Here is a 12,403-nt window from a genome sequence, read left to right as displayed (position 1 = left end):
CTTATTTTTTCTATTATCACTTTTATCCTTTTGTGTTTGTCAAATTTTGTGACTAAAAACTTTCAAAATCAAAGAACACGTCAGTTTCAACGATCAACGATTGCGACTGTTTGCTGTATTTGTGGAAATCGGTAATTTGGCAGGGAATTATGTTAATACTCTCTCATGTTTTCTTACATTATAGAAATTTCATTTTCTTTAAATTTCATGTAATTTCTTTAATACATTACATTATTATCTATTTTTATATATATTTACATCTCCTTAAAATTTTAAAAACATTATATGTATACTTTTAATGAAAAAAACAGAGGTAGGTGTAAGTAAAGTTTAAAAAAAATAGGATATATGCTATTGTAACACACTCTTAATTTTGTATTATATAATAATAATTATTTTAGTTTATGGCTTACTTAAAATAATTTTTTTTTTAATTTATAATAATTTTTTTAAGATATAAATTATATATTAAATTTTTATTTTTCTCTAAAAATAATATTTTATTCTTTATACAATTGGAATAATAGTTTTCAGTCTTCATGTCCTACAATTCATAATATATTGACATGGTTTATGTAATAAAATGGCACTCAAATTATCCTTTGACTGGATGAGTGTGATGCTTTTGTTAGACGTCTTCTAGATGATGTTTCTTTTATATAAGAAATGTCTTGTTAGCTGTTCAGAGAGAAATTGGAGAATTTTTAATTACCAATTTAGTTTGGTGGCGTGGTGGTTGTCTACCTAAACGGGACCAACACCTTTTGTCTGTGCAACAGGCGGTGGTTTATGGCTGGCAGCTGCTGCATGGTGCAGGGTCATGGTGGTGGTTGTGATTGATATTTTAGGGTTTTTTTGCAAAAAGGGGGAAAGAAACCGTGGTTTGTCTTTCCTGCAAATTAAGATTCAAGTTAATTTAATTTTACATTAAATTATAATATAATGTTGAATTCAATTAATGAAATGCAGGTATGAATTCAATATTAAATTAAAGTTTAATTAATTGATTGAAAGTGAGTAGTGGAAAATTATTTTTTCCGCTTTATGTATTAAATTTTAAATTAAAATTTTGGAATTATTTGTATGATAGATTTGTAATCACCAAAGTGATCAAATCTTTATGTTTTATTTAATTCCAAATTACGAATGAATTTTATTTCAATTAATGATATTATTTACGGAATTATTTGTATGATAGATTTATTAATCACCGAAGTGATCAAATCTTTATGTTTTATTTAATTCCAAATTACTGATGTTTTTTTATTTCAACTACCTATATAATGGATGCTAAATTATTTATTTATGGGTAAATTGAAATTCATTATTATAAGGCATTTTGGATCACCCAAAGGTTGATTAGTTGTCCTTATAATTAATGGATATGATTGTTGGTAGCGAGTATGTGTTATTTGTTTTGCTTGTATATCCAAAGATAACAAGTATTTCTAGTTAATGCATATATCTTGCCAAATAATGTTAATATTATTAGCATCATTATGTTTTGTGTATTAATGTATCTCCCAAAGGAGAACATTAGTATGCATAAAATGTTTTCTGAATCTGTATTGTATGTTTAGTTTATGACTCGAAGTATTAATGCAAAGTATGTGTGATAAAGTATTTGTTCATGTATCTTTATGTGAATGAGCATAGCAAGTAATATTAAGTCTGCTCTTTCCAAAACTGATAGTGCAAAAGAATTTATGAAATTTGTGGAAGAACGCTCCCAAACTGCTAATAAGTCTCTTGTTAGGAAATTAATGAGTACATTAACCACCATGAAATTTGATGGTTCTCATACTATGCACGAACTTGTCATTGAAATGACTAATATTGCGGCAAGACTTAAGTCTCTTGGAAGAGCAGTGGATGAGAATTTTCTCATGCAGTTTGTCTTGAACTCTTTACCGTATGAGTATGGTCCTTTCTAGATGAACTATAACACCATGAAAGATAAGTGGAATATGCATGAATTGAATAACATGTTAGAGGAAGAGACTAGACTTAAGAATCTAGGAAACCACTCCATACATTATGTGAACAATTAGGGAGCAGGAAAGAATGTCTTTAAGAAACATGCAAAGGGTAAAAGACCACTGAAGATAAATGAGTACTCTACTAAGCTCCAGAAGAAGAATGACAAATGTCATTTCTGCAAGAAATTTGGACATTTCCAAAAGGATTGTCTAAAACGTAAGCTTGGTTCGAAAAGAAGGGGATTCCTTTCAACCCGAACCATAAAGCCAAATGAAAAGTTTGTCTTCATGGGGAATAGAGAGAAGGTTCCAGTGGAAGTTGTTGAGACTTATCGTTTAATCATCAACACTGAATTTTATTTAGACTTGATGGATACTTTTTATGTACCTAGTATATTTAGGAATTTAGTTTCATTGTCTAAACTTGATGTTGCAGGATACTCTTTTAAATTTGGGAATGGTTGTTTCAGTTTATATCAGCGTACCTATTTGATCGGATCTGGTACTCTTTATGATGAATTATATAGATTGAATCTTGATAATTTATATGCTGAAACTCTTATGACCTCACATCATAATGTTGACACTAAACGTAGTTTAGTGAATGAATGTTCTGCTTTCTTGTGGCACAAATGTTTGGGACATATTTCAAAAGAAAGAATGGAGAGATTGGTAAAGAATGAAATAGTTCCAAGTTTAGATTTTACTGATCTGAATGTATGTGTGGATTGTATTAAAGGCAAACAAACTAAACACACAAAGAAGGGAACCACAAGAAGTACTCAGCTTCTTGAAATTATAACATTGATATTTGTGGACCTTTTGATGTAAATTCTTTCAATAAAGAAAGGTATTTTATCACCTTTATTGATGATTTTTCATGTTATGGTTATGTCTATTTACTGCATGAAAAATCGCAAGCAGTGAATGCCTTGGAAGTTTATATAAATGAAGTGGAAAGGCAATTAGACAGAAAGGTGAAAATTTTCAGGTCAGATAGAGGTGGTGAATATTATGGAAAGTATGATGAAAGTGGACAACACCCTAATCCCTTTGATAAGTTCCTTGAGAGACGTGGTATTTGTGCTCAATAAACAATGCCAGGTACACCACAACAAAATGGTGTTTCAGAAAGGCGTAATCGAACCTTAATGGATATGGTTAGGAGCACGTTAAGTAAGTCAACTGTACCTATTTCATTGTGGATGTATGCTTTAAAAACTGTCATGTATCTGTTGAACAGGGTTCCTAGTAAGGCAGTTGAAAATACACCTTTTGAATTGTGGACAGGAAGAAAACCAAGTTTGAGACACCTGCATGTTTGGGGATGTCAGGCAGAAATTAGAATATACAATCCGTAAGAAAAGAAATTGGATGCAAGAACAATCAATGAATATTTCATTGGTTATCCAACAAAGTCAAAAGGGTATATGTTTTACTGTCCTACCCATAACACAATAATTATTAAATCTGGAAATGCACGGTTCATTGAAAATGGTGAAACCAGTGGGAGTGATGCTTCACAAAATGTGGAGATTAAGGAAGTTAGAGTACAATGATGAAGAACAACAAATTAATGATCATGAGGTTAACAATGAACTTGTAGTAGAACAACCACAAGAAATAGAATTAAGAAGATCTCAAAGAGAAAAAAATGTCTGCTATTTCGAATGATTATGTGGTTTATCTACAAGAGTTAGAAAATGACTTAAGTATTGATAATGATCCAATTTTATTTTTTGAAGCCATCAATGGTGATAATTCTGATAAGTGGTTAGATGCCATGAAAGATGAGCTTAAATCAATGACACAAAATGATGTATGGGACCTTATAGAATTGCTAGAAGGATGCAAAAGAGTCGGGTGTAAATGGGTCTTTAAGACTAAACGTGACTCTCATGGCAATATCGAACGTTACAAGACCCGACTTGTTGCCAAAGGTTTTACTCAAAATGATGGTAATGATTATAAGGAAACATTTTGACCTGTTTCTAAGAAAGATTCCTTTAGAATTATCATGGCGTTAGTAGCTCATTATGATCTTCAGTTGCATCATATGGATGTTAAAACTACCTTTTTGAATGGGGATTTAGAAGAGGATGTTTATATGGACCAACCAGTGGGGTTCATTGAAGAAGGAAAGGAACACATGGTTTGTAAACTTAAGAAATCAATATACGGGCTTAAACATGGTTCTAGAAAATGGTATCTTAAGTTCAATGATATTATTGTGTCCTTTGGATTTAAGGAAAACATCGTTGATCGGTGTATATATCTGAAGGCCAGTGGGAGCAAATTTATATTCTTGATTCTGTATGTTGATGATATCTTGCTTGCAACTAATGATCTTGGTTTATTAAGTGAGACTAAGAAGTTTCTCTCTAATAACTTTGAGATGAAAGATATGGTTGAGACATACTATGTGATAGGAATTAAAATATTTTGTGATAGATCAAAAGGACTGTTAGGTTTGTCTCACAAAGCATATATTAATAAAGTTTTAGAGAATCAGAATGGATAAATGTTCAACATCTCCTGTTCCAATACAGAAAGGAGACAAATTTAGTCTCATGCAATGTCCAAAGAATGATTTGGAATGAAAACAGATGAAGAATATACCTTATGCATCTATTGTTGAGAGTTTAATGTATGCTCAAACTTGTAAACGGCTAGATATTAGTTTTGTAGTTGGTATGTTTGGTAGATACCAGAGTAATCCAGGATTGGATCATTGGAAAGTTGCAAAGAAAGTTTTAAGATACTTATAAGGAACGAAGGATCACATGCTTACTTATAAAAGATCTAATCATCTTGAGCTGATTGGATATACAAATTCAGATTTTGATGGTTGTGTGGATACACGAAAGTCTACATTTGGTTATGTGTATCTTTTTGCCGGAGGAGTGATTTCATGGAAAAGTGCGAAGCAGACAGTCATTACTGCATCCACCACAGAGGCTTAATTTGTGGCATGCTTTGAGGCCACAATTCAGGCTAATTGGTTGCGAAATTTTATTTTAGAACTTGGAATTGTTGACCGTATTACCGAGCCGCTGAAAATTTATTGTGATAACTCTGCAACTATCTTCTTGTCTAAAAACGACAAGTATTCCAAAGGTGTTAAGCATATGAAATTGAAATATTTTGTCTTTAAAGAAGAAGTTCAGAAACATAGAGTGTCAATAAAGCATATTAGCACTGATCTTATGATTGTTGACCCTTTAACAAAAGGGTTACCGCCCAAAACATTTACTGGTCATGTTGTAAATATGAACATTTTGTCTACTAGTGAATGATGAATGTTGTTATTAATGATTATTTGACACTCTAAGCTCATTGATAAATAAAGTTTATGAAATTTATGTTTTCTATTTTATGTATATGCATGTAAATTATGTTGTGAAAACAAATTATGTTGTTATTGATAAAAATGACATTATGTTTGAACATATTATGGATTTCTCATTATAAAGTCATATTAAGGAGAAAGAATGATATAATAGTACATGGAAGGAAATGTGTTGATTGAAATGACATGTAACCGCCATGACTCTTATTATTTTTGTATCCTTGATTTTGATTGATGATAAAACCAATTTAACTAAGACCTTTTATATGCGCATTATGATTTATGTAATTATTAAATCATGAAAGTATTATAACTCATATGAGTCAAGTGAGAGAATGTAAGAGAATTAAAGGCCCATTGGTTAATGTGAGAAATATATATTTGATGATACATAATGAAAACCTACATCTGATGGAGATTGAGAATTAAGAGAAATAGGGTTTTGTCTCTGCAAATAAAAGTTGTCTCACTGTTAACCATCAAGAAGGTGTGTGACAATAACGAAATTGTCAAGAGCTAGATTGAGAATAAAGGAGGTAAAGAAACTGCTCACGTAGGATCTCTCATGGATCAAGGTAAGTGCCTATCTCTTTCTTAATTGTATGTAAAGCATGTGAGAATCATAGATTGATAAGATTTGTATGTGAACATTATTGTATGTGTTCAATCATGTTTTAAATTTACAATGTGATCAGTAGCACCATTATCAATAATCCAAGAACTGAAGGAAGAAATAAAGTCATTACCAGTTTGTGTTTTTATGTTGGAAGGAATAACTTGACTAGAAATATTGTCACTGGATTTGGCTTGTTGTAAAAGAGCTAACAATGTTTGATACTGCTCAGAAGTAAAACCAATTTGTTGAGACTCTATTTCTGACTTTGAACCTTCATGATTATGCTCATCATTATTAAAATCTGTATTATGAAAAACTGCATTAGTATGACTCTGATTATGGTTCTGATTTTTAAACTTGAAATGAGGTGGAAACTCATGCTTTTTATAACATGTATCAATTATATGTCATGTCTTTCCACAATGACCGTAAATTTTGGCATTTTATAACCTCCTTTGCTAGTAACAATCATTGCCTTGGATTGATCACCAAGAACTTTGATACCATATTATGAAGTGAACTTTAAGTCTAACTCAACCTCATAAAACTGGCTTATAAGATGAGATTTGCACTCACTTATATGTTATAAAATGCTCTAATCTCTAGTCGATGTGAGATCGTCAATATGCAAAATAATCTTTGAATGAAATTTATACGAATAATAATTATTGAGATTATGATATTCAAACCACAACTAAGATTGTTTTCATTTGAGTTAACTGAAAAATTGAATTAAGAAAAGAATATGAAGAGAAAAAGATACAAATGTTATAAAAAATTGATTATTTTTTTAAGTAAATTTTAAATTCTTTAATATTAAATAAGTCAATTTTTTAGAAATTGACATAAACTAGACCGTGTCAAACTTATTTATTTTAGTTAGTGTTAACACTATTCTACATTAGTATAAATATTTTTATTTATTAAATAAAAGTATTTATACTAACAAACTTTGGTGTGATTGTGCTATTTTGTATGAATACCATAGTGTGAAGCTGCTACCCACTGAAACAAGGTTGTTGGAGCTATCATCTGTTTACCAAGAACAAGAACATTCTCTTTAAACAAATCTTATTAAAACGTGAGCATGTATCATTCTTTTATTCTTTTTTATTTTCCATTATATCTCTTTTTTTTTTATTGTTAAATACTATTAGTTTATTTGTTTGTGACATGCTGCGATTTTGGAGCTTTCAAATTCAAAAGATGATAAATTGTATATACAGATAACTTTCAACTAGCGATTGTTTGCTGTATTTGCGGGAATAGATTACCATTTTATATTTTTTACTTTTTGTTAATTTATATTTTTAATAAAATAAAACGAATATTTATGATGTATAAAAGTGAATAGTTTGTAACATAAACTAAATAATAATTAAAAATTCAAAAAAATTAGAATAGTAAAGACAATATTTTATAAAAACTAAAAAATGGATGAAATAATTTTAGTTAAAATTTCTACATTTTGGATTTAATGGATTGGAGAAAAGTCCATGAAAATTATTGATTACGGAGGAAGTGGCCGCCATGAAGAATACTTTGTAGACGCCCTTCTGGATGTTGTTGGACCAATTGGACTTTGGGGGTTTCCATAACCAGATTCGAGAAGTGATGGTAGAATACACTTAAATTATAATTATACTAAGTCATTTTAAGTGCTTATAAAAAATAAATTTGATATAAGCTTGTGTCGCGTTAGAGTGACCTTTATAATGTCACAATTTGACTAAAATTAACATTCTTGTTTTATAGTGTGCTAGTTCTTGGAGGAATTTAACTAATGCTAGAATTTTAAATATAAATTTCATATTTAAGTATATAAAATCATATAAATAAATATACGTGGTGAGATCTAATAAAAAATAACAATGGAAATTTATATCACTTATAACCAAATTTATAAATAAAAAATAATTAGTCAGTATATTAACTAAATTATAATTTAGAGACTAAAAATTTATTCATATTTAAAGTGGTTTCTAATATTAATAAAAATTTATAAAGTAATTTATAAATTAGTTACCTAAGTTTTAGCGACTAATATTTGAGATTCTAAATTAGTCTGTAAAAGACTAATAGAGACTAATTTAGAATATAAAGTATTAAGTAACTAAAATTTTGCTAGCTAAAACCTTAGTAGCTAATGGTTTGATACAAATTTAAAAATTATTTTATAAATTTTTATTAATAACATAAACTACCTTAGATACCAATAATTTTTTTAGTTTATAAAATGGTCTCTAATTTAATCAAATAGTAACTAATTGCTTTTGTTTCAAAAATTAGTTTTTATTTAATAATTACCTTATTCACTACAAGAAAAACTCACTACATGATTAATATTATTAAATATTATTAATATGATCAATATTATTAAATATTATTAATTATTATTAATATTATTAATATTATTAGTATTATTAATATTATTAATATTATTAGTATTATTAATATTATTAAACATTATTAAACATTATTAATATTATTAGTATTATTAATATTATTAAATATTATAAATATTATAAATAATGTTAATATTATTAATTTAGAGATATGTGAGTAATAGTTGGTAAGTAATAGAGATATGTGGGTAATAGTTGTTAGGTAATAGAGATCCGTAGGTAATAATTGGTAGGTAATAGAGATTCGTAGGTAATAGTTGGTAGGTAATAGAGATAGGTGAGTAATAGTTGGTATGTAATGTTGAATTTACCTACGGATTTATATCTATGGGTAATATCCGTAAATAATGTTGTTCGTAGGTTCCTTAGGTAATGTTGAATTTACCTATGGATTCAGATTCGTGGATAAAAATACATAAATAATACTTTTTTTTCTTTTCTGGTGATTATTTTAAGAATTTTTTTTATATATTAAAGACGATATGATTTTGATATATATTTATTTTTTATTGATAAAAATGAATTAAATAAAATAAAGTACTTAAGAACTTTTTTTTAGTTATGTATCTAATTACGATACATATTACAACCTTCATCCATTTCTTTAGAAGGTTGTACCGATCTTGTAAATGCTTACATGCTTCTTTAATATTTTGCTAATCAGTGTGATTATCTTTTGTAGATTATAAATATAAAATGTTTGTTGTTAGTTTAGTCTTATATTTTGTTTATTGTTATAAATTTAGTAATAATGTATTAATAAGTGAGAAAATAACTCTACATGATCAAATCTAGTGACTCATAATCCAAGTCTTGGTGCACCTTCCTAGGGAATCCATTTCTCTTAAAACTAGAAATAAAAAAAATATAAAGATATTCTTTAACATTACCATAAATAATTTTACATAGATTAAATATGTTTTTTTATCTACTATAACACGAAATTTATTTTTATTCACAATCAAAATTTTAGATCTCCTGAATACTTGTAACAAAGGTCTTACTATTATGCAAGCGAAGGGCTCAGAGTCTCATGCGCCTATTGAGGATCATCATGTGAAGGTCTGGGCTCCTGTGGCGATACCATCTCAGTTGCGTCCCACCTCTCCTCGGAGGGCTAGATCACTTGCAGATTCTACAACACCAATCAATACTCAAATTGATGACCATCAGGTGGAGATCTCTGTAATTGTGACTGTACCATCCCCATCGTTGGTCCTGAAAAATCAATTTTCTTGTGTTGAAGATGAATGAAGCTTCTTCTCTACCTAGTCTCAGAGTGTGTTTGATGTAGAAAATAGCTAGTTTGCTTTGAAGATTGTAATATGTTTTAGATGATCTTGTACTTAAGCTAATGTGTGTTTAAGGTTTCCTTTTTTTCTACATGACCTATCCTAGATGCCTAATCAAGGTGGTAAGATCAAGCACATGGAGTGATTAAATGTTTTTCAAAAAGCTTTTTAGAGTTTTCTAAAATAATCAGGATACTGCACAAAAATAAATCTATTTCTCTGTAAAATAATAGGTTTAATTTTGTTCTGCTGAAAGACTTTTCGAAAGTTTGTTAGGGCACCAAAAATGCAGTTCAGTTAGTTATTTCAGTTAAGTTGAGCTGACAGTCATCCTGAAAAACAATCTGTTTGTTTTTAAATCAACCTGTTGTTTTTATAACAACTTTTTAACAGTTTTTTTAAAAGTTGTTAGAAACTGTTTTCTATAAATTGAAAGGTCTTTCTCACATGAAATGGTTGTTGAGCAATCACGGTTTTAACAAAGATTAAACATTTTCTGTGTGAGAAGAAGGATTGAAATGAGTTTTTGAAAGGTTTTCTAAAGGGATCTTCAAGTATGCTTGTTCTAGGAGAACCTTGATCTCGGTGAAGGTGTTGGTACTGTTTTTGCTGCAATAGGGACAACTGGTTTTTTTTCTTGCATCTTCTTTCAGGTGTTATCTTTCCTTTATTCTTTCTTGTAAAAGGTGTAAGTGTTAGTCACTCTTTGATAGGGTTTCTTGGAGTGCAAGGTGTGCTGAAATAGAGTTTTTCAACTTTGGTTGTATGGTTCTTGTAGGGTTCAAGAACTGTTGTGTGTTGTAATTGTTTTCAATTGGTTTTTAGTGGATTCCACCTTAGAGTAAGGTGAAACTGGATGTAGCTCATTATGAGTGATCTAGTATAAAGTGTGCTTGCATTGTTCTTTTCATCCATGCACTCGTTTCTGTTTTTTTTTGGTTAATCTGTCAAGAACGAAATCTGTTCATTTGAAATTAAACCTGTTAATTCTGGGCTTAATAAAAATTGTTCTTCTTGATCTGGAAAATTTTTCTAATCATAAACAAAGCATTTAAATATGTATTTTTAATCGGCTTAAGGATGAACAATTTCTTCATTAAATCTTTGATAAAGATTCATTCTCTTTGAAGCTTTGTGTTGAATGAACTTAATTGATCTCTTGGTATAAATTGTGATCTTGAAGCTGTTTGAATATCTACCAATCTTGTTCTATTAAACTTCTCTATTGATCTCAATCCTATCTGGATATGTTCTGTTTGTGTTAAAGTGTTTTGAAGAATCAATCTGTTCTTTCTAAAATCAATCTGTTCTTTTTCCTCTGATATACTGTAAACCAGTTTGAGTTTGCGAAAATTTTATAACTTCAATTCACCCCTCCCCTCTTGAACTTAGACACTAATAGACCCAACATCTTGTACTTATCAGATTCTTGTTAAAAATTGTTCTGATCATTCCCCTATACTTGCTAGTCTTGTTAGTAATTCTTTGAGGAAGGTTAACAATTTTCGTTTCTTTTCTATGTGGCTTCAGGGCAAATCATGTTTGAAGCTTATTCATGATTCTTGGGATAATAAGGTTGTTGGGTGTCCTATGTTTATTTTGCAACATAAATTAAAAAGGTTGAAAATTGAGCTTTATGACTGGAATAAAAATTCTTTTGGTAATGTTGACAATGTAGTTCCTTTTAAGCAGAGTCTCCTCCTTGGTATTCAACAAACCTTAGAGACTGTTAGTATGTGTGATATTGATGGGCTTCTCATTCAAGAAAAGATCGCTAAGGAGGAGTTTGATCAGGCTCTTCACTGTCAGTATTTGTTTTGGAAAGAAAGAGCTACGATGCTTTGGTTTAAAGATGGGGATATAAATACTGCTTTTTTCCATGTTGTGGTTAAGAGGATAAATAATTCTAGTGGGATTCATCGTTTACGAATTGGTAATGTGGTTATTGAGGATCCTAAACTCATCGAGGAACATATTTTTTACTTTTATAAAACTCTTTAGGCTGAGTCTATTTCTCATGTGCAGGATACAGACAATATGAAATATTTTATTGGTACTTATATTCCTGAGTTGGTTTCCTCTTAGAAGAATATGATGTTGATTAAATGTCTTGATATTTTGGAAATCAAGAATGTTGGTTTTAACTTTAATGGTAATAGTGTTCCTGGTCCTGATGGTTTTGGTGGTGTTTTCTATCATTCTTGTTGGGAAATTATTGAGACAAATGTTTGCAATGCTATCCAACAGTTTTTTTAAAAAAAGTGGGTTCTCCCTGGAATGAACAGTAATGTGGTATCTCTTATTCCTAAGATTCAGGGTGCTAAATACATTAAATATTACAGGCCAATTACTGTTGCTAATTTTAAATTTAAGATTATTTTCAAGATTTTAGCCGATCGGCTTGCTCTTGTGGTTGCCAGAATTATTTCTCCTAATCAGTATGAGTTTGTGCATGGCAGACAGATTTAGGATTGTATTGGTATTGCTTATGAAGCTATTAACTTGCTTTCTAAAAAGGTTCACGAAGGTAATGTGGCTTACAAAGTTGATATTCACAAAGCCTTTGACACTCTGAGTTGGAAGTTTTTACTATTAGTGTCACACTTTGGTTTTCACCCCTCGTTTGTTAGTTGGATTAGTACTATTTTTCGTTCAGCTATGCTTTCTATCAGAATAAATGGAAGTTTGATGGATTTTTTTCCTTGTAGTAGAGGTGTTATAGGGTGATCCTTTAGTAAAGGAAGATTTAGTAGAGGTCTCTC

The 12,403-nt window shown here is 29.8% G+C and overlaps 1 protein-coding gene across 1 annotated transcript; it reads left to right on the top strand.

Annotated features, from left to right (window-relative positions):
- Positions 1 to 9,357: 9,357 nt before the first annotated feature.
- On the top strand, positions 9,358 to 12,110 carry LOC137839477 (uncharacterized). The gene is made up of 5 exons (XM_068648592.1): positions 9,358 to 9,546; positions 11,067 to 11,216; positions 11,334 to 11,582; positions 11,727 to 11,867; positions 11,958 to 12,110. The coding sequence occupies exons 1-5, from the start codon at positions 9,358 to 9,360 to the stop codon at positions 12,108 to 12,110; spliced, it is 882 nt and encodes a 293-aa protein (XP_068504693.1).
- The last annotated feature ends 293 nt before the right edge of the window (positions 12,111 to 12,403 follow it).

The sequence above is a fragment of the Phaseolus vulgaris genome, chromosome 3, assembly GCF_000499845.2.
Source record: "Phaseolus vulgaris cultivar G19833 chromosome 3, P. vulgaris v2.0, whole genome shotgun sequence".
Classification (NCBI taxonomy): Eukaryota; Viridiplantae; Streptophyta; class Magnoliopsida; order Fabales; family Fabaceae; genus Phaseolus; species Phaseolus vulgaris.
Note: the sequence above shows the minus strand (reverse complement) of the source record. Positions and strands in the feature narration are given on the sequence as shown.